Here is a 23,859-nt window from a genome sequence, read left to right as displayed (position 1 = left end):
TCCACTTTCACTTTCATCAAGAGGCTTTTGAGTTCTTCTTCACTTTCTGCCATAAGGGTGGTGTCATCTGCATATCTGAGGTTATTGATATTTCTCCCGGCAATCTTGATTCCAGCTTGTGTTTCTTCCAGTCCAGCGTTTCTCATGATGTACTCTGCATATAAGTTAAATAAACTGTATTCTAGAGATATAGTAACCCTTTTAAGGCTGCCACCATTGACTCACTCAATTCGTTTGATGAAACTAAAGTCTTTTACATGGGCTGCCACTAAGCCGGGTTTCCCTCCATGCAGTTTTTCTTTGTTATCTATATACAGGACCTCTATTTTATCTTTGTTAAATATTACCTTGTAAGATTAGAAACATTGAACTGGATTATTAAAACCCTCATCCTTCACCCTACACTTATGTATGTTTACAAACCAGTGGGCTAAGGACAGAGTTTTGTGGCATTCACAAGATAGGAAATGCCCAGCTAGCTTACTTCTGTTAACCAGTACTCTTTGGGTCATCCAGTTAATAAACCACTTAAATATCTTTCTGTTCCAGCAGCATTTTGTCAGCTAAAATCTTATGAGACACCTTGTCAGAGCAACTGTCAAAAACAGTTTCCAGTTCCTTTATGCCTGCCACACTTTCACTCATTAGCCATCAGAAGTTGTCAAAAAACACACGAGATCCTAGTGACCACTGCTTCCTTTTCCAGATGTTCATAAGCCGTTCCTGTTTGTAAGTCCGCAGAAGGCCTCAGCTATGCCACACTCCCATTTCTTTGCTCCTGTTACTTTACATCCTTTCCTGCTTTCTTCATGACTCCTCTCAAAAGCTGTTTCGTCTGGGACACGGATGTGTAAACAAGTACAGGCACTGGCATTGCCTTGTGCGCTAGGGGAAGGGATTCTAGCACATAGCATCCACATTGTCCAATGAAGGACTAAATGTTGATGGAGCGTGATAAAGAAAAGTCAAGACAAAGGGATGGTGTCCATTCTAGGAAAGTATGGATAGTATCAAAAATGTATTCTTTAAGTTCATTTGTTCAAAATACAAGTATTTAGTGGTACTCTCCCACTACATTACAAAGTGCTTTTTTGCTGTGATTTTCCCATTAGGAAAGAGTAGTTAGTGGAGATTTTCCAGCAGATCAGAGGTCAGAGGCCTAACAACATGCTGCCAGATTACAAAGCACCGTTTTTGTGTCCTTAAGAGGCTTTGAGGAATAAGGAAGGTTCTGGAGGTAGAGGCTTCTGCCTCAAAGCAGCTAGTCTCATGACATAAAGGAAGCAGTTTATAGATGGCACAATGGATCCTCATAAATCAGGGATGTCTCAGGTGATGGCTGTAAACTTCAGTCAATGAAATATAGTAGCAGCATTAAAGGACCTTGTAAAAATGATGATACATGGTTCAGAGTGTTCCAAGGATGTAAATTTGTGCCATAAAAATATAAAACATTGAGAATGTCTACAAATGGAGCACATTCTACACAGTAATAGCTGAAGCTAGGAACTCAGACCTTGGACAATGGATTTTTAATAATAAAATTAAACTTTTAATATACTGTCTTTGTATATCTTCCCAGACCCTTTAAGATGGAAGCCATCTAACAGTTTATGAAGTTCAGATTCTTATACAAAGAACTGAGCTAATCCACAACATTGAGCTCCCGCAGACCCCAACTGGAGACTCCTTAGCTATTGAGTACAGCTATGAGTGTTTGCTTTGGGACCATTTCTACCCACAGCATAATATATGATTATTATAAGTAGGGAGGTTACAAACATCTCTTATGTTTCTCGATCATTTTTTACCTGATCTCTGTTTTCTATAGATTTCATAAATCTTACCAACAAAGATAAAGAAATTCCACCCTCTCTATCATAAGTGAAATTGGAGATGTTAAGTAACGGATGATTTAAGAATCTGCTGAAGAGTCGGTCAAATAATTTGTACTAATAACACTGACATACAGTTTCCACAGGATACCCACCGTCTGTGATGTAACTGATCTCATTTTAAGGAGAGAAGAAGAGAGAGAAGACAAAAGTGTTAGAATTCAGGAAACCAAAATCAGACCCTAATTCTGCTGCTTGCATCTGTGTGATTCTCAGCAGATTGTGTAGCCTTCTGAACCATCACTGTAAAATGAAGAAATTAGTATTTCTTAGCAGAGTTCAATTGCTACCAAATTATTTCAGTCCCCTTACCCTTCATTAGTATCAGAACGACGGACCGATCAGATGTTAGGCATTCCTTTCAATCTCCTCATCCTCTTTCTCTTCAGTAAGAAAGTGAAAATGAAAGTCAGAGTATAATTATTCTAATTTTGCATATCCTAATATTGTGTTCTACTTCATTGAAAGAGTACTTGAGAATAATTTAAGATTTTTGTAAGTCATCAATCTACCATCATATATGGTGAAAAGCCTTGTACGTAAAAAAGACTGAGAGTTATTAAGCTAAATGTGTTTGTCTTGGTCAAATAGCCATATTCAGACACAGCTTTTAATGCTAACAGTGTGGTTAAGGCCTTAGGAAACATTGGAGACTGAAATTATAATCTCTCCTTTAAAGTTCATTGATTATAAGTAAGAGAATAACTAAGAGTTACATAGAGGCTACCTATGGTTTATCAGAGCTTTTAGGACTGATGATCAAGTTCAGAAACTGAAACTATCTGTAGACAGATGAAGTTCCAGCTAAGTTGAGTCAAACAGAACCATAACTTATTCCTCATTTTTATTTGTAAGAAAATGTATAACAATTTTTAGAGTTTCTTAAATAGCAAAAATCCACTTCCCTTTCTGAACAAGCCCTAGTATTATTACCAAGATGTGTATCTTAAGAGAAGATGATTTGGTCAATAAGCTCAAATTCAAACAGTAAATACTGTTGTAAAGGATAAAGAATAAAAGTAAAGTGCCGAGGTCCAGCCCCAGCTGATCCAGGGTATTTGAAGGGGAGACAGCTTCGGGGAGTTCACTGGATACAATAGCTTTATTTAAATATTAATTAGAGATATAAAGAGTAATAGAATGAGGATAGCTCAGTAGGAAAATTCAGCGGAGAAAAGAGGCTGAGTAGCTTGGTTTACGCGGAAAATCAAAATAACCTGTAATATCAGGTTAGCTCTGACCACGGAGGCCACAGACATGCTCTCGAATAGCGGAAGGTGCCCCACCTTAGGCACCTTCTCGAGTGGGTCTTAGAAGCCCAGGCAAATAAATGGTCGCAGGGGACCTCCGCGCTCCAGATGGAGACTCAGCCGGAATGTGAAAAGAAGGAATGACATGGGGAGACCAAGCTTCGGTGAGCAAGGCCTGTAGCTTTATTTTCAACAGGGGCTTTTATACCATAAGTTGTACATAGAGGATAATAGGGGGCGTGAAACCATGCAAAGTCAGCAGTCTTTGATCCTTATCAAAACCAGGGTTTCTTTCCTGCAAATTTATCGTATACAAATGGTTTAGGTGATTTACATCATTTTCTGGCCAGAAGGCCTATTAACATTTTATGACTCTTGACAAAGGTTTGTCAACCGTAAGACTTATTTTCTCTAAGAGTGATTATTTTAAGGTTTGGCGCCATCCTCCAAAGGTGTTAGATAAAGTTGCATTCTATAGGGCAGAGGTGCAGTGGGTTTACAACAAAGGAAAGAATTTATTACCTTAAGGGTCTAAAGTTGCTAGCACCAAGGCCACTACTTATTTTTTCTACATACCAACTATATTAATCAATACACATTCAAGGATACAATACAGGGGATGTGGAAACTTGGCAGCAAGCATTGGCTTTTACTAGTTTTATTCTGACAGTTTCTAACTCTCTGAGAGGCTCTAAGCTATTTGAATATCTTAAGCTTCCCGTGCCTCTTGAGGCTGAGAGACTGTAAACAATCGTATGCATAGCTGTAGGAGTCCGGGTAAACTTGTCAGGCCAGTTAGAGAGCTATCTGAGGGGTTTGGATTTAAACACTCCTAATGCCCAGGAACTTATTAACTGGAGCTGTAAGTTAACTCTTTATCAGAGAGAGCGAGATGGTGGTGGGGGACAGCCCCCAGTAAAGTCAGAGGTAAGAGCACAAAGCAGTAAAGTAGGCAGACTCTGGTTTTTGGGGGTAGATCCTCAAGAATTTCCAGGGGGACTCCTGAGGCTCGATCCCGCCTTTGCGTATGTCAAGCCTTCTTCCTCATGACCTTTGCCACGGGTGGAGGTCCTCACGCCGGCTCCCTGCAGTAAAGTTATTGTTGGAAAGATCAAAAATAAAAACAGAATAAGAAGATGCAAATACCTTTTCTCAAATATACTTTAGTTACTGTTTCTTTCTCCCCAATCTCATAGCTACACCCTTGCTGGTCCTGACACTATTGAGTGCCTGGCCAGTGGCAAGTGGAGCAGAAGTGACCAGCAATGTCTGGCCGTCTCCTGTGACGAGCCGCCCAGCGTGGAGCACGCCTCCCCAGAGACTGCCCATCGGCTGTTTGGAGACATTGCGTTCTACTATTGCTCAGATGGCTACAGCCTGGCAGACAACTCCCAGCTCCTCTGCAATGCCCAGGGCAAGTGGGTTCCTCCGGAAGGTCAGGCCATGCCCCGTTGTATAGCTCATTTCTGTGAAAAACCCCCTGCTGTTTCCTACAGTATCTTGGAATCTGTGAGCAAAGCAAAATTTGCAGCAGGCTCAGTTGTGAGCTTCAAGTGCATGGAGGGTTTTGTACTGAATACCTCAGCAAAGATTGAGTGTCTGCGAGGTGGGCAGTGGAGCCCTTCCCCCATGTCCATCCAGTGCATCCCCGTGCGCTGTGGGGAGCCGCCCAGAATCATGAATGGCTATGCAATTGGATCAAACTACAGTTTTGGAGCCATGGTGGCTTATAGCTGCAACAGGGGCTTCTACATCAAAGGGGAGAAGAAGAGTGCCTGCGAAGCCACGGGGCAGTGGAGCAGCCCCATACCCACGTGCCACCCTGTGTCTTGCAGTGAACCACCGAAGGTTGAGAATGGCTTTCTGGAGGTAAGAGACTGGTTCACAGGGCCAGCCCACTATGTGGCTTACTCAGAAGCAGGGGTGTGGAAGGAAATCCGAGGAAGAGGGGATATACTTGCACATGGGACTGATTGACTTTGCTGTACAGCAGAAACTAGCACAACATTGGAAAGCAACTCTACTCCAATTTTTTTAAAATGCTATTGAAAAATAAAGAAGCAGGGGCATATAATTGAACAAGAGACTAAATCTATAGGCAGTAAATATTGGAGAGAATCTGAGAGGTTATAAATCCTTTTAATCTATAGCTTTCTACCTTCTGCTAGCATACAGACACTTCAAATACTTCTTAGCAGTATCTTAGCCCTAACCATGAAGTTACAATAAAACAGTTTTAAGAAAATATTATTTTGCTTTATAAAAGTTGTTGCAAGATGGATGTATTATTTATTTTTATAGAAATCAAGGTCGAAAAGGAACCTAGAGAAATCTATTATCATCTCTAATTTTTAGACACAGGTAGGGCGGTAAACCATCCATTCATTGTAGGACAGCTTCTGTGATTTTCTTTTAGGGCACCTAAAGGTAATTTTATCAGGACAAAGCATTATATCCTATCCACAAACGTCCTCCTTTCTCATTAATATGTGTCTGCTCATTAGATCTATCAAGAAATCAGGAATAAGAATCTATTCCCCCAAATCATGGGCCATTTTAAGCAGGTTATATTCTAATTAAATACTTCTTAAAAATTCACACATGCATATAGCACCGTTTCTCCTTTATATTTTAAAAGAGTGAAAGCCTTTGTCTAAGACCTTTGTTCAGATGTATTAACTTTCCATTGAAATGAGAGTGTCTAGTATATGTAAGAAGGCTTTCTTCATTTATTCATTTAGCAAGTATTTCTGGAGCTCCTACTAGGTATCAGGTAAGCAATCGAGATCTGCTGCTGCTGCTGAGTCACTTCAGTTGTGTCCGAGTCTGTGTGACCCCATAGACGGCAGCCCACCAGGCTCCCCCGTCCCTGGGATTCTCCAGGCAAGAACACTGGAGTGGGTTGCCATTTCCTTCTCCAATGCATGAAAGTGAAAAGTGAAAGTGAAGTCGCTCAGTCGTGTCCGACTCCTAGCGACCCCATGGACTGCAGCCTACCAGGCTCCTCTGTCCATGGCGTTCTCCAGGCAAGAGTACTGGAGTGGGGTGCCATTGCCTTCTCTGAATCGAGATCTAGTATTTAATAATTCTGAATAGGTCTGTGATTAGATCCATCATGGTGTTTACGTGTATGTGGGGTACCCAAGAAATAAATAGGTGAACAAAGTAAATAATTATGTCCAAATACTGGGAGGTTTACTGCAGCACAGAAGCTAGACTTTACCATGATCACTAACAAAAGAACCATTGTAATGTTTTTAAAGTTTTCATAACTCATTCATCTTAGTATTGCCTAAAATGATCTATTATTATATTATATACTTAGGTATCTGAATGTTGAGCTCATGAATATTATATTTTTTGTTTAAAAGATAGAGTACTACTTTTTATTTTCTACCCTTATGTTATGGCAGCAATTTTTTTTTAACAGCACAAACAGATGTATCTTTGTGTTGTGTATGTTTTCTTTTCTGTGAGTAAAACAACAAACTATAGCATTGTGAGATTTTTTTGAATTTACCAAGCAGTTTATAATTTTTGATATTGCTCCATCTACTCATCAATCAATTTAGAGACTTGAATTTTTACTTATTATGGTCTTACCACTGTGGCTAGTATTTCTGCTGTAGGGACTGATTACTTAGTTTGACCTTCTACCATCCTTTTTGTTTATTTAAATTGAAAAAATAGAGTGGACCGATTGGAAAAATACAAGTCCTCATTTGCTTATGTTTTAATTGATTTATTTTAACACAGTCCTTTTAGTTCTTTACTATGATTCACTGTATTTTGTCAGTTATATTATCTGTTAACAAACTGTGTTTACTTGTCTCTCCCTGTTATCCAGCATACAACTGGCAGGACCTTTGAGAGTGAAGTGACGTACCAGTGTAACCCAGGCTATCAGTCAGTTGGAAGTCCTGTGTTTGTCTGCCAAGCCAATCGCCACTGGCACAGTGAGTCCCCTCTGGCATGCATCCCTCTCAACTGTGGGAAACCTCCCCCGATCCAGAATGGCTACACAAAAGGAGAAAATTTTGAAGTAGGGGCCAAGGTTCACTTTTTCTGTAATGAGGGTTACGAGCTTATCGGTGATCATTCTTGGACATGCCTGAAATCTGGCAAATGGAATAAGAAGCCAAACCAAAAGTGTGTGCCTGCCAAGTGCCCAGAGCCACCCCTCTTGGAGAACCAGCTCGTATTGAAGGAGTTGACCACGGAGGTGGGAGTGGTGACATTTTCCTGTAAGGAAGGGCACGTCCTCCAGGGCCGCTCTGTCCTGAGATGCTTGCCATCCCAGCAGTGGAATGATTCTTTTCCTGTTTGTAAGATGGTTCTGTGCCTCCCACCTCCCCTCATTTCCTTCGGCGTCCCTGCTCCTTCTTCTGCTCTTCATTTTGGAAGTACTGTCAAGTATTCTTGTGTGGATGGGTTTTTCTTAAAAGGAGATCCTACCACCTCCTGCCAAGCTGATGGTACCTGGAGCTCTCCACTGCCGGAATGCGTGCCAGTAGAATGCCCGCAGCCTGAGGAAATCCTTAACGGCATCATTGATGTGCAAGGTCTTGCCTACCTGAGCACAGCTCTGTATACGTGCAAGCCAGGCTTTGAGTTGGTGGGCAATACCACCACTCTTTGTGGAGAAAATGGTCACTGGCTCGGGAAAAAACCAACCTGTAAACCCATTGAGTGCCCAAAGCCCAAGGAGATTTTGAATGGCAAATTGTCTTATACAAAGCTACACTATGGGCAAACCATTACATACTCTTGTGACCGAGGCTTCAGGCTCGAAGGTCCCAAAGCCTTGACTTGTTTAGAGACAGGAGATTGGGATGTGGATGTCCCATCTTGCAATGCCATCCACTGTGATCCCCCACAACCCATTGAGAACGGGTTCGTAGAAGGTGCAGATTACAGCCACGGTGCCATGATCATCTACAGCTGCTTCCCTGGGTTCCAGGTAGCTGGTCACGCCATGCAGACCTGTGAAGAGTCGGGATGGTCAAGCTCCATCCCGACGTGTGTACCCATCGACTGTGGTCTTCCCCCTCACATTGATTTTGGAGACTCTACTGTGGTCAGAGATGGTCAGGGATATTTTAACCAAGAAGATGACATGATGGAAGTTCCGCATGTGACTCCTCACCCCCCTCATCCTATGGGAACAGTGGCTAAAATCTGGGGAAACACAAAGGGGTCTCCTGCTATGCATTCGGCAAAATTTCGATACAACACCCTGGTTTCATACAGCTGTGATCCGGGATACGAACTCCTGGGGAACGCTGTGCTGATCTGCCAGGAAGATGGAACTTGGAATGGTAGTGCGCCCTCATGCATTTCAATGGAATGTGACCTGCCTGTTGCTCCTGAAAATGGCTTTCTGCATGTTACAGAGACGACCACGGGCAGTGCCGTCCAGTATAGCTGCAAACCTGGGCACACTCTGGTGGGCTCTGACATCAGACTTTGTCTAAGGAACAGAGAATGGAGCGGTGCTTCCCCACGCTGTGAGGCCATCTCATGCCCCAAACCAAATCCAGTTACAGATGGCTCCATCCGAGGAAGCAACTACTCGTACCTGAGCGTGCTGTACTATGAGTGTAATTCTGGGTATGTGCTGAACGGCACCAGCAGGAGAACATGCCAAGAAGATAAAACGTGGGATGGAGATGAGCCTGTTTGTGTTCCTGTGGACTGTGGTTCACCCCCAAGCTCAGCCAACAGCCAGGTAAAGGGAGAGGAATATACATTCCAGAAAGAGGTTCAGTACACTTGCAACACAGGTTTCTTGCTGGAGGGGGCCAGCAGCCGTATTTGTCTTGCTGATGGAAGTTGGAGTGGAAACACTCCCATCTGCGTGGCCGTCCGGTGTGCTCCCCCATCACAAGTGGCAAATGGGGTGATGGATGGCCTGGACTATGGCTTCGGGAAGGAAGTGGTGTTCCACTGTCAGGATGGGTATGCGTTACATGGGGCCCCCAAACTCACCTGTCAGTCAGATGGTAACTGGGATGCCCAGGTTCCTGTCTGTAAGCCAGTCAACTGTAGCCCTCCTGAAGATCTTGACCGTGGCTTCCCTAATGGCTTTTCCTTTTATCGTGGGGGGCAGATAGAGTACCAGTGCTTTCCTGGTTATAAGCTCCATGGAAGTCCTTCAAGAAAGTGTCTCTCTAATAGCTCTTGGAGTGGCAGCCCCCCTTCCTGCTTGCCTTGCAAGTGCTCCCCACCAACCATTCAGAGTGGAGCTGTTAATGGGACAGATTTCAGTTGTGGAAAGGCAGCTCAGATTCGGTGCTTCAAAGGCTTCCAGCTCCTGGGACTGTCTGAGATCACCTGTGAAGCTGATGACCAGTGGAGCTCTGACTTCCCACGCTGTGAACACCCTTTTTGTGGTTCTCCTCCAACGATACCAAATGCGTTCATCGTTGAGAGGGGTTCATTGGAGGAAAATGTAATAACTTACACCTGCAAGCCTGGGTATGTCATCCAAGGCAGTTCAGATCTGATTTGTACAGAGAAAGGGACATGGAGCCAGCCTTACCCAGTCTGTGAGCTTCTGTCCTGTGGACCTCCACCATCTGTCTCCAATGCAGTGGCAACTGGAGAAGCACACACCTATGAAAGTCAAGTGAAGCTCAGGTAAGACCGTGCGTGGTTTCAGAGTCTCCAAGGGGCGCAGAGAGGAGGGTTATAAAATGAAAAGCGATAAATCAGAAATTAAGCTGGTTGGGAAGAAAACATCTTCTCTGGGCTGTTCTCTGAAAACTGAAACTTTTAACACTGGGCCTTATTCTGCCCATAATTATCCATAGATTGGCTTGTAAAAGTAAATTTCCACATTTTCAGATTATAGTTTCTAATACAGTTATCATAATTAATGTATTCTGTTGAGCTTCTTGGGCCAGCAAGATCCTCTAACTAGCTTTAATACCTATTAAATCATAGGCTCTTTTTTGAATGATACACTGATAAATTTCTTTGCTATCACCTAAGAATTACATTCATATATGTAAATGTTGGGGAAATAGGGCAAAAACTGAAGAATTCGGGTCAAAAGTCACATACTTTCAACGGGCAACATAAATAAGGAGATAGTCTTAAGAGGACGTCTAACATATGCTATCTGAGCAAACTAAGCATTTAATGCACAAATGGAGACTTTTTGCTGACAAATTCTCTATTTAAAATGTACTATTAAAAAAAGATGAGAAAATATGGAATGAATGTATAATTTAGATTTTTATTGGAATAAATGCCTGTAATGTGCAAATATATCTCAGCCTTCTAAATCAATTTAGATTTTGTTGGTATCTCTGAAGGAATTAAGGATTATTCTTCACATATTGACTTCTTAAGTTTTATGAATAATAACTCTTCTTAAGCCTGTCTGTTGTAGACATTTTAGCCCTTCATTTTCTCTTACTTGCAGTAAGAAACAGACCCAAGGGAAGATTGTCAGTGAAATGAAAGCTAAGGAATAGTGGGTTATGCACCTAGAAGAAAAACAAAAATTATTCCTTACTTTTGAAGTGCATTTGCAGTTTTCTATTTGGATGTTCGTGTGTCAGATAGCTTGAGAAATCACAATACCACCTGCTTCCTAAGACTGTCCTGTTTGTTATTCCTTGTGTGTTGACAATCTTCAGATCTTCACTTGATGGTAAACTGATCATTCCAAGTTTGCAAACCTGTGACTTTTACCTAGCCTGGTAGTTTGTGAAATTTTGAAAATATACCCACCCAATAAATATTAATTAAATGGTTTCAGTATAGTGGTAAAAGCAGGCCTCTAGAGCCAGATTCCCTAGGCAGGAATCTCAGCTCTGCTGCTTCCTGGAGAAGTTATTTAATCTCTCTGGCGTCAGTTTCTTCACCTATAAAATGGGAATAAAAATAATCACACCTATTTATAGAGTTGACATGAAAGTGATTAAATATCTGTAGAGCAATTAGAACAGTGAGTGGAATTTAATAAATATTCTGTAAACATTTGTTGAATGAAAAAAATGCAAAATTTTCAAAATCACTGAGCGTTTAGAGTCAGATTGACTTGAGTTTGAACACCGATACTGCTGTTACATGATGTTACATGCTACTAAACAAGATTAAAAGACATACACTATGTAGAGGACTTAGAACATTGCTTGGAGCAAAATAGATTCCCAGTAAATACTAACTGTGCTATATTCTTACTATCTGAGTTTATTTTATCTCAGATACTATTTTATCTCAGATACTATTCTTAGTATCTGAGTTTATTTTGAACCTTGTCTAGAATTTTTTGAACTGTTAGGTATTTTCAGAATAAAAATGAATTCAATAATGGTGTTATCCAGAGCAAAGGTAAATCATGCCAACAGAATTTAAGGCAAGTTTAGGCGTGGCTCCTCTTTACTGTGAATAACTGAGGATTGATCTGCTGGTCGTTGTTATCCTGGTGTTTTTGCATGGCAACACCATCTCCCTGACATTTGAGTCCATTTTAATATATCATATAAAATGTGTGCTGAGCTTTGTAGCAACTTCTTGAATCTAAGAACAAGTCACCAACTACATCGCACTCCATTTAAGGCACTCACTTTTCTTTTCCATTGCAGGTGTCTAGAAGGTTATATGATGGATGCAGATATAGACACATTCACCTGTCAGAGAGACGGTCGTTGGTTCCCTGAGACAATTTCTTGCAGTCCTAAAAAATGTCCTCTGCCATCAAATGTAACACATATACTTGTTCATGGAGATGATTTCAGTGTGAATAAGCAAGTGTCTGTGTCATGTGCAGAAGGGTATACCTATGAGGGAGTTAATATATCAACATGTCAGGTAAGATTTTCTTAATTAGAACATGTAGAGTGTAACTCATCTATATATATATATTATACTGTATGTGAGTGTGTGTGTATGTGGATATATATGTAAGTGTGTATTATGCTCTGTGTGTGTGCATGTGGATATATGTGCAAGTGTATAATTAAGTGTGTGTATAAGTATGTGGATATAGATATAGATATATCCACACAGGCAGTATCTTGTTATCCTGAAAAGAGAAAACGCCTCAAGTTTGCAATCCTGTCAAAGAATTTGAGGAGTTTTTTCATAGAAATATAAAAACATGTATTTCTTTCCAATATTCTCATTTTTAAAAATAAAGTGCCAAGGGTACGTGAAAAGTACCAAAGATAGATAAAATGTTCAGATATCTATAACAAAAGATTCATGACAGATTAACCATGTGAATGCTTTACACATAGACAGTCTTTGTGTAGAAATGAGCCCTGATTGTTACCACATATGTTTCAGGTTTTAGTAGAAGAGCAGAGGCAGAAGAAACAAATTGGAGTCAAATTCTGCCTCTGCTTACCTCACTTTATAAAGTTACTTAGAATTGCTTAGCTTCTATCAGCATGGCATTCCTAATCCAATGCTGGATTGTCAGATGACTGCAGCCATGAAATTAAAAGACACTTGCTCCATGGAAGAAAAGCTATGACAAACCTAGACAGCATATTCAAAAGCAGAGACATTTTGCTGACAAAGGTCCAGATAGTCAGAGCTACTGTTTTTCTAGTAGTCATGTATGGATGTGAGAGTTGAACTATAAAGAAAGTTGAGCACCAAAGAATTGACACTTTTGAATTGTGGTGCTGGACTCTTGAGAGTCCTTTGGATTGCAACAAGATCAAACCTGTCAATCATTAAGGAAATCAACCCTGAATATTCATTGGAAGGACTCATGCTGAAGCTGAAGCTCCAATACTTTGGCTACCTGATGCAAAGCCTACTCATTGGAAAAGACCCTGATGCTGAGAAAGATTGAGTGCAGGAGAAAAAGGGAACGACAGAGGGTGAGATGATTGGATGGCATCACTGACTCAATGGACATGAGTTTGAGAAAACTCCAGGAGACAGTGAAGGACAGGGACGTCTGGTGTGCCGTAGTCCATAGGGTTGCAAAGAGTCAGACACGACTTAGTGACTAAACAACAACATATCAGCATGGCATTAGTGTGAAATTTTTTAGGAGAAATGAATGAAATGGAAGAAATTTTCAAAAGCAGATCCTAATAAAGAAATCATGACAATTTTTCCCACTAGGGGAAAAGTTAATATATGCTAAAATAAACTCCAGATACATCAAAAGAAAATAACTGTCTTCAAGGGAAACATCTGTGTGCACCTCTTTGCACACCCCCAAAAGAAGACTGGAAGATGTTAATACTAATTGTGGTGGTGGGGGAATAAAGTAAATGTGTGTTTGTGTTTGGTTGTTCAGTCGCTTAGTCATGTCCAACTCTTTACGACCCCATGGACTGCAGCACACCAGGCTTCCCTGTCCTTCACTATCTCACAGAGTTTACTCAAACTCATATCCATCGAGCCAATGATGCCATCCAACCATCTCATCCTCTATCACCCTCTTCTTCTCCTGCCCTCAGTTTTTCCCAGCATCGGGATACTGTCCAATGAGTTGGCTCTTTGCATCAGGTGGCTGAAGTATTGGAGCTTCAGCATCAGTCCTTCCAATGAATATTCAGGGTTGATATCCTTTAGGATTGACTGATTTGATCTCCTTCCAGTCCAAGGGACTCTCCAACACCACAGTTTGAGAGCGTCAGTTCTTTGGTGCTCAGCCTTCTTTATGGTCCAGCTCTCGCATCTGTACATGACTACTGGCAAAACCATAGCTTTGACTCCACAGACCTTTGTTGGCAAAGTAATGTCTCTGTGTGTGTTGTTGTTGTTTGTTTTTTTAACTTTGTGACTTGCTCACAATATGTCATAGAATGTTTTCAAGTATTCGTGTTGACATGGAGAAAAGGAAGCCATCTTTTTAAACTTTGGGTGGTATGCCTAAACGTGTCTATTTCTTATCAGCTTTAGATTAAAATGTAGAATTATGTAAAATATAAGGGTGTATTAAGTCATGAAATATTTGTATCTGCCATACAGTTCTCATCATAATGAAGACGTACTTCTTCGTGTTCTTGATTTTTTTTAATGGATTTTATTAGGAAGAAAATGCTTGTTTTATGAGTTTTAGAAATGTCTAAAATTGTTTACTGATGACCATCTGATAATTAACGTGTGTTTCTTAATGTCAAAGATAAGTAGCAGTAGTAGTAGCAAGTTCTAGGTCCTTTGACTGTCATTTGAGGATTATCCTGTTATGTGAGCAGTATTTGCAGATGTCTTCATTCATGTGCCATTTCCCCTGGAGGAGGAAATAGCAACCCACTCCAGTATTCTTGCCTGGAAAATCCCATGGGCAGAGGAGTCTCGCGGGCTGCAGTCCATGGGGTCGCAGAGAGTCGGACATGAATGAGCGCACACTCACTCACACCCATTCATGTGCACTAATTCCTACGTGTAACTTATAATTTGTTATTTAGCTTGATGGCACCTGGGAGCCCCCATTTTCTGATGAATCCTGCAGTCCAGTTTCTTGTGGGAAACCTGAAAGTCCAGAACATGGATTTGTGTTTGGCAGTGAATACAACTTTGAAAGCACAATTACTTATCACTGTGAAACTGGCTATGAATTAGAGGTAAGCAAACAAATTGTTTAACTAGAATTAATTTGTTTTTCCAATATACCTAGGAATATTTTTCGGAGAAGGCAATGGCACCCCACTCCAGTACTCTTGCCTGGAAAATCCCATGGACGGAGGAGCCTGGTAGGCTGCAGTTCATGGGGTTGCTAAGAGTCGGATATGACTGAGCGACTTCACTTTCACTTTTCACTTTCATGCATTGGAGAAGGAAATGGCAACCCACTCCAGTGTTCTTGCCTGGAGAATCCCAGGGAAGGCAGAGCCTGGTGGGCTGCCGTCTATGGGGTCGCACAGAGTCGGACATGACTGAAGTGACTTAGCAGTAGCAGTAGGAATATTTTTAGTATTACACCATTTTATCTCACTGATTTGAGTCCTAAAAGACTTTTTTACACTTTTTTATACATTGTTGCCTTATAGCTTAACCTTTTCTTGGAAGTATTTAAAGTGACTTATAATTTTAAAAAGCAGAATAAGTTTCAAATTAAAAAACCAAAGCCATGAAAATAATGGAGTTTACATACCTGCCCAAGACTGACAGTGTTACTTTAGTTGGTCACTTAAACCTATGTTTTGGCCTCCTGTTAACCATATTTTGCATAATCTGTCACCGTGGGGCAGTGTCTACAGGGATTTAAGTATGCACAGCTAGAATTTCCTCAAGCCATGGGCTCAAATACCTTGGAGGGTTGTTTATTGAGATGCCGGTTTCCCTCAAGGTAGGTATAGCCTGAAAAAAAATCCCCAGAGCTGTTTTAACCAAATGATGGGTCTCAAGATCACACCTGCCTGGTTTGTAATATTGAAGTCCTATTAGCAGCACCAGTGTACTCTGGTGGGGGTGCTGCCAGCAAAACATGATCACATCGTCAAACTTGAAATATAAGAGGCCTTTTTCATATTGTATAATGTTGCCCTTTGATTTTTCAGGAAGCTTTATTCCCTGTTTTTGTTGTTATAATGGTATTAAATGCAGGTTTTGAGAAGTGTTCATTGCCAAAGATTTGTTAAATGTGCATGGTGTGTTCCATTATTTTCCTGCTGATCATAGAATCAGAGAATTTTCATAAGCAAGGTCCATGAAAGATGAAACGAGGCTTATGTGGATCTTGTTTTATTTCCTCAAAAGATTCTTTTTTAGGGGAGACAAGGATGATAATGTAATGGTTGATGGCAGTTGGAGAGCTGTTCTGTTTTTGAAACTCAGTTGTTCTTCATGTGAGAGTACTAACCTTGCATTTGTTAAGAAGAAAAGTGGTGTAAAATCTAAAGCAAACTGATGGGTCATTAAATTTGAGGAAGTGGATGATTTACCTTAAAATTTTTGGAAATATCCCAGTGGTAACCACAAAATTGAAAGAGATGTTATAGCAACTGTTATTATTCCAAGCTACATGTTTGAAGCACCTGAGAGACTGTCTCTAAATATTTATGTCCAGTTATTTACAAAAATAATCAAAGCCAGGTCTGGAACAGGGTATGTAAAAGATTAGCCTAGAAAATCTTTATCATATGAGATAGGAGGGAATCTATCAAAGGCAATATATTTAAAAAAAAGAAAACTCAGGAGATGGACTTCCCTGGTGGCTCAGAGGTAAAGAATCCACCTGCCAACGCAGGAGACATGGGTTCAATCCCAGGGACAGGATGATCCCACATGCCAGGATAACAACTAAGCTTGTGTGCCACATCTATTGAGCCTTTGCTCTAGAGCCCAGGAACTGCATCTTCTGAAACTCTCTCACTCCAGAGCCCATGCTCTGCAACAAGAGAAGCCACTGCATTGAAAAACCTAGAGAGTAACTAGAGAGTAACCCCCTCTCACCTCAACTAGAGAAAAGTCAGTGCAGCAACAAAGACCCAGCAAAGCCAAAAATACTAAAGTTTTTTTAACAGACCTCAGGAGCCAATTGGATAAGGCTCCCAAGATGGCCAAGATGAAACCTTTTTAGCGTCAGTAACTTTAATGGACACATCAAATACTTCATGAATGACAGACTCATAATGATACTAAAAGATTATTTGGTAACTTTTAGGGGATTCCCATGGGCAAATTCATTATTTTGAAAGTACATCAAAAAGAGGAAAAGTATCTTTTCAAGGCTAACTGAATGACTCTTTGAGACCTCATGAACTATACAGTCCCTGAAATTCTCCAGGCCAGAATACTGGAGTGGGTAGCCTTTCCCTTCTCCAGGGAATCTTCCCAACCCACAGATTAAACCCAGGTCTCCTGCATTGCAGGCAGATTCTTTACCAGCTGAGCCACCAGAGAACCCCAACTGAATGACTAGATAACCAAATTGTAGATGAACTCCAGTCAATAACGATAGAATTCAAATCTCAGAATTTGCAACTCTTATGAATTAATGGATTTAGGTTTTCATCAGCATGGCTACTGATGTCAAAAATAATCATAATAATCATAATGGAGCCAGACATTATGCCTCTCAGTGGAAAAACATACCATTGGGGGAAAGTCTTACCATAAAAAGAACTTTTGAATTTTTGCATTTCTTAACAAGTTCCCCCAGTACCAAAGGTCAGTGGCTGGGAAAGAAGAGGGACTTAGTCCCAGCAGACCTCTGTTGCATGCTCTCTGCTTTTGCTGGATGTAAAGATGCTGGGGAACCTCTCTGAACCTCTGTTTCATCCTGTCCAGTATGTGATAACCACCTTTACAAAGTTACTGTAAGGACTAGTGATAAAAGAAAGTGGCAAGTACTACACTTTATACAATGTCTGAGCTCAATAGAGGGTAGTAATTGTCATTACTCCTAGTATTCATATGATTACCAAAGTCAGACAAAGCAATTAAGACAACTAATATAAATCATGGTCAGTTTTCCTACTCTGTAAATGTTATCATTTTTATATGAGGATTACCAACGTTTTTGAGACATCTAAATCCCTCAAATGTCACTAGACATGCGATCATCTTGAAATATAAATCCCTACAGTCAACTACTCCTTGGAAGGAAAGTTATGACCAACCTAGATAGCATATTCAAAAGCAGAGACATTACTTTGCCAACAAAGGTCCATCTAGTCAAGGCTATGGTTTTTCCTGTGGTCATGTATGGATGTGAGAGTTGGACTGTGAAGAAGGCTGAGCACCGAAGAATTGATGCTTTTGAACTGTGGTGCTGGAGAAGACTCTTGAGAGTCCCTTGGACTGCAAGGAGATCCAACCAGTCCATTCTGAAGGAGATCAGCCCTGGGATTTCTTTGGAAGGAACGATACTAAAGCTGAAACTCCAGTACTTTGGCCACCTTATGTGAAGAGGTGACTCATTGGAAAAGACTCTGATGCTGGGAGGGATTGGAGGCAGGAGGAGAAGGGGACGACAGAGGCTGAGATGGCTGGATGGCATCACTGACTCGATGGACGTGAGTCTGAGTGAACTCCAGGAGTTGGTGATTGACAGGGAGGCCTGGCGTACTGCGATTCATGGGGTCGCAAGGAGTCAGACACGACTGAGCCACTGAACTGAACTGAACTGACAGTCAACTAAGTAATAAATTAAAATAAAGAACACAAAAATGGGATAATCGTGTTCTAAAATTGCTGTTAATGAGCAGTAAAGTGGTTTCTATGATGCTAAAAATTAATATAGCTATCTAAGTTAATTGTTGATTAAACATATATTATGTCGAAAATAGTAACTTGATGCTAATCTGGATCTAAAACTCCAGCTTAATCATCAAAAACAAGATATGTAAAGGAATAGAGAGAGAAAAAGAAAGAAGGGAAAGTAAATAATAAGTCATAAAATAATAAATAGTAAAACTTGCAACTTTTTACAGCAATAGCTACAGAAAATAGAATTTTATTGGAACAAAAATTGACATGATTGAAACAGAATATTTATTATGCAAAATATTAAAGAAGGAACAAAATTAGAAAAATACTGTTGGCTTAAATTAACTACTTGAGTGTAGTCCACTCTTGGAGAAGGCAATGGCACCCCACTCCAGTGCCCTTGCCTGGAAAATCCCATGGACGGAGGAGCTTGGTAGGCTGCAGTCCATGGGGTCGAGAAGAGTTGGACACGACTGAGCGAATTCACTTTCACTTTTCACTTGCATGCATTGGAGAAGGAAATGGCACCCCACTCCAGTGCTCTTGCCTGGAGAATCCCAGGGATGGGGGAGCCTGGTGGGCTGCCATCTATGGGGTCACACAGAGTCGGACACGACTGAAATGACTTAGCAGCAGCAACAGTCCACTCTGGAATACCCAAATAGGGAGCTGACTTCAATAGCTTGTCATATACTTGCTAAAAATTAATAAATAGTTCACAAACTAGAATGTGTATTTTCCTTTGCATATGTAAGTATATAAGCACAGGAAAAGTACAGCAAATATTAACAGGGTTTATCTCTGGATGAAGAATTCTAGAAAATTTTTTACTTCTCTTTCATATTTTCTAAGCCTTCTATAATCAACACATATTACTTTTTCAATAAGAATAAAATAATCTATATTTTTTAAAACATTTACTTTTTTGGGTTCGGTTATTTTTTGGAAAGTCAGGTGAGTATCCTTCCATAGATGTCAGTGGAGTTTTTGTAGGTGAAGCTTTGTCAGTAAACTCAAACAAAATACCTTTGAGTAGTAGAGGATTAGGGATGAAAGACAATAGGTGAGCAGATAAAAATCAAAGTAGAGGTGATAGCTCCTTTTCAGACATATTGCTCATTTAGAACTAGCTCTGAGAATGTGTATCCAAAGAGCTCTGAGGATTGAAAACACATCACACAAAACCCATGTGCTGCAATTCATAAAATTAAAGCCAAGCCCCTTAATACACTATTTAGAACCCATAATGTTACAGAATTTTATTTATCTTATTAATTGTTCCATAGCAAATTAGGAATTTAAAACATAGGAAAAAGTTATCATTAGAAACTGTTGTGATTACAAGAAAAGATAAACCACAAAAAAAGAGGACGCATAAAAATTGTATCCAGAAATAAAAACACAATAATCTTAGCCTAGCTCAGCATATAGTAACTCTGAGGGGTAAATAGCTGATATCCTCCCCCTTCCCCCTACCCCACCCCCACCCCACGCCTAAGGGCTGTGGGGTATTGGAAAATACATCAAAAGTCCATTGAGGATAACAACTATAAATGATTTTTCAAATAACTTTATATTATTTTTACCCTTATTTCAGAAGGCAGGGAAATAAATTTTTAGAAAGATTTTTGCTCAAAATATTTAAAATTTTACTTGCTTGGGCCCTTAATAGGGTAAGTTTAGATATAATGGATAAGTTACATTGTCAAAAAATTCAATCCTGATCTCAATAAGATATCTTGACCTAGTTCATGTCCAAGGGTATATATAAACAAATTCACTTCTTTGCTGTACCTCTCAGATACTGAAAAATAAACTCAATTCAAAATATTTTTAAAAATACTCAGCAAATAGACCTCTCAGACATTTCGGACACATTCTACATCGCTCTTTGCTACCGGTTATAATTAGTTGTCATTTAAGCAGAAAGTGAAACAGTGTCTGTACCTGAATTACACTGGCCAGCCAGAATATGAATTTTGAGGTAATTTGATGAAAACATTTTTGAAAGTCTAAACCCACTTCTTAAACTGTATTTATTTAATGAACTCATTTAGCATCCCAATGCCAAGAATTTCCGGATCCCCGCTGAGTTGACTTTGCACTCTCGTATTTTTTCATTATAGAGGTATCGTCTTGTCAGTGATGGTTTTTATTGATCCACAGGGGAGCAGAGAACGGGTGTGTCAGGAGAACGGACAGTGGACTGGAGGGGTGGCGACATGCAAAAGTAAGTCAAATGATCCTTGGTCCCCAAACGATACTAAGGACACGGAATAATAGTGTGGCCACATTTTCTTTGCAAGTTGTTTCCAATTTTGACTCCATGAGCTGTATGAAAACCTTTTATGGGCTTTTGCTCACAGGCACCAAAACAATAAAAGAGTGAAAAACTGGGGTAGAGATTAATGATTAGATTGGAACAGAACACAAGATTGCTGGCTCTGGAATGGCAAACATTTTGTTTTGAAACTAATTATTGAGTTTACTTGCCTTCTTTCTGTGGGTTTCCCCCGAAATAATGATAATTTAGAAGACTTAGAGCTGTTTCCTTGGTAACAGTAGTGGGTAAAACTGACATCTTCTTAACATTGCCACATCTGTCCAACAAATGAATATTCACATTTTTGCTGGAATTTTGCATTAATTCATTGTATGAGGACAGCCAAGTTTATTTAGCAAGATGTGGGGGAATTCAAGTGACTCAGTTCCTAGGATATGGCTCATATGATTCCTCTGCCAAAAAGCAATGTATTTAAATGCAATAGTTACAAACCAGTCAAATGGCAAGTTTAAAATTTTTTTTCTCTTAATAATTCTGGAGGAGTTATCAAATTTTCAAACCAGAAGAGACTTCTTGGATAATCTAGTCTACCCGCTTCAGTTAACCAATGAGAAAGAATGAACTAGGAGAAGGGATGTGACCTGCCCAGTATCAGAAATGAAGTTAGTGGCAAGCTAACACTAGGACTTGGGTTACCTGAGTTTTGTTCACTTTGTTTTGAATGTAGATTAATGAGCTGATTTTGTATGCAATAGGAATCCTAAGTCTTTTAAACAATATTATATGGCTAATGTTCAGTGGAGAGTCTGACTTTGTAGCTCTAAAAGGGAACTCTGTGTGTGTGCATACAGAAAGACATACATAAACATTGAGTAACATCTCAATATTCACATCAATGGGCATTCCAGATAATAGCATTTTTTTTGTTTCAGTCGTTCATGATCAAACAGTGCATGATCAAAAGTGAATGTATGTACGGAGGAGGGAAGAGGGGAATGAAAAGGAAATGTGTCTGAAATAGGAAACTGCTACGGTGGGGGCTTCCCTGGTGGCTCAGAGGGTAAAGCGTCTGCCTGCAATGTGAGAGACCTGGGATCGATCCCTGGGTTGGGAAGATTCCCTGGAGAAGGAAATGGCAACCTACTCAGTACTCTTGCCTGGAAAATCCCATGGACGGAGAAGCCTGGTAGGCTGCAGTCCATGGGGTCGCAAAGAGTCTGACATGACTGAGCTATTTCAGTTTTTTTCTTTCTTTCTGGGGTTGGTGAAGGGATTGTTTTCATTTTGCAGCAGGTTTAATTCAAATTACAATGATAATGGTTTGTATAGCTTTTATCTCTGGAATGCAAGATAGTAATAGAACACTGTTTGTGAATCCTGTTATTCTCTGTGGTTTTTTCTTTCTAAATTATCAAATAAGTGATGTAAATTCCTTGTATAAAGAAGAGGGTTGGGAGAATCATTTAAGATGAGGCTTTGCTTTTTCTTCTTAGAGATCATGTGTGAAGCTCCACTTGAGTTTCTGAATGGGAAAGCTGAAGTTGAAAACAGTACCGCTGGGCCCAGCGTGATATATTCCTGCAACAGAGGCTACAGCCTTGAAGGGGCGCCCGAGGCTTCCTGCACAGAAAATGGGACTTGGAGCCACCCTGTTCCTCTCTGCAAACGTGTGTGTTGACCATAGGAGGGGTTTAAATCAGATTCAGTTTCCCCGTATGTCTAAAACATAGTAGAAACTCCATTGATAAGTGAGATTGGCCCAGAGAAAGAAATCTGTGCATATCCAAGCTGAATACTATGGGGTGTTTTAAAAATCAACTGTATTATATAAAATAGCCTGTCTGAGAATCAGCTTTCATAAGATTCCTTGGATGAGTACAAGTCCAAAAACACTCACAGAAAATGCAACTTAATTAAAAAAATTTGACATAAATGTATAATGAATTGCATGTGATAGGAGTGATGAAAGAAAATATATTTAATGTTCAATATTAATATAATAAAGTAAACATAAATACAGTGTATGAAGATAATTAGCTATAGCCACTGGAATGAAAACAATATTCCCAAGCAAGGTATAAATTGAGAAAACTCTAGCTATTGTTTAAAGTATTACAACGCATTAATCAAACCTTTGGAATTCAGCTGACACCCTTCTTACGAACAAAGACTTCATTTGTGCCCATTGAAAATTAGAAAAACTGAAATTGCGTGAAATCGGTGTTGTATGTGCATCACACTCTTACATTAAAAGCAACACTTCCTGTTTTTCCTTCAAACCCGTAGAAAAATGAGTCCATTTTTACCAAAAAGCCTGGGAAACTCTATAATTTAAGCTCTGATGCTCTGATAGAGTAGTGTGGGTCTAAAGTTATATTCAGCTCTCTGAGAAATGTCTGACTTTTCTCTGGCTCATCCTTCTGAAGGATGTTCAGTAAAAGAAAGTACAGGGACAGTAGGAAGCGTTCATCCCACGTTCTGAATAGTCTTCAGATATGAAGGGGATGTTTGATATACTCCTTGGTTTCTAGCGCAGCTTTGGTTTCACTGGTGAAGGGCTGCAGTTGTGAACAAGCCTTTAATTTTCCATCTTAGAATTTTAGGACCACGCATTAGTGGTTGAATAGCTTGATGTTTTCAGATCTTACCTATTTTATCCTGACAGATAATTCCATGGAGATGCAAACTAAGTCTATGTAATGTCTGAAGTTCTATATTTTGAAGCCTCATAGTATCATCACTGGGAACTCAGCTCTGGCAGAGTTCATACTCTGCCTTCAAAGAAACAAACTAAAAAAGGAGAGAAAATATCAGTAAGCATTTTCTTTTCTTTTTAACAGCAAATCCATGCCCTGTCCCATTTGTGATCCCTGAGAACGCTGTGCTTTCTGAAAAGGAGTTCTATGTTGATCAAAACGTGTCTATCAAGTGTAGGGAAGGCTTCCTGCTCCGGGGCCAGAGCACCATCACGTGCAACCCCGACGAGACGTGGACACAGACAAGTGCCAAATGTGAAAGTAAGTGGACACGTACGAGCCAGTGAATTTACTCAGTGGGGAATGAAATTTTCTCATCTTCCTGAGATTATTTTCAATCAAGTAACTTACATGTAAATATTTAGATCTCTGTCTTACCATGGTCATCAACTTCTGTGTCCTATTTTAAAAAATTTTTTTGTATTTAATTTGAAATCCAAACATAAAGAGACACTTAACAGAACTAGGCTAAAACCTGCCTGACCAGGATTCACTTGAATAGATTTTCAAATCACACTTTTCTAGGAATGGGCAGGATG

The 23,859-nt window shown here is 40.1% G+C and overlaps 1 protein-coding gene across 1 annotated transcript in view; it reads left to right on the top strand.

Moving 5' to 3' along the window:
- The window catches only part of SVEP1 (sushi, von Willebrand factor type A, EGF and pentraxin domain containing 1), a 204,599-nt gene that overhangs the window by 161,402 nt on the left and 19,338 nt on the right, over positions 1-23,859 (top strand). The window contains exons 37-43 of the mRNA XM_044940425.2: positions 4,342-5,014; positions 6,993-9,784; positions 11,743-11,968; positions 14,536-14,691; positions 20,447-20,510; positions 22,058-22,231; positions 23,405-23,581. Of these exons, the coding sequence (XP_044796360.2) occupies positions 4,342-5,014; positions 6,993-9,784; positions 11,743-11,968; positions 14,536-14,691; positions 20,447-20,510; positions 22,058-22,231; positions 23,405-23,581 (4,262 nt within the window). The remainder of the gene's footprint in view (positions 1-4,341; positions 5,015-6,992; positions 9,785-11,742; positions 11,969-14,535; positions 14,692-20,446; positions 20,511-22,057; positions 22,232-23,404; positions 23,582-23,859) is intronic.

This window comes from Bubalus bubalis, chromosome 3 (genome assembly GCF_019923935.1).
Source record: "Bubalus bubalis isolate 160015118507 breed Murrah chromosome 3, NDDB_SH_1, whole genome shotgun sequence".
Lineage (NCBI taxonomy): Eukaryota > Metazoa > Chordata > Mammalia > Artiodactyla > Bovidae > Bubalus > Bubalus bubalis.
This window is presented reverse-complemented; position numbering and strand designations above follow the sequence as displayed.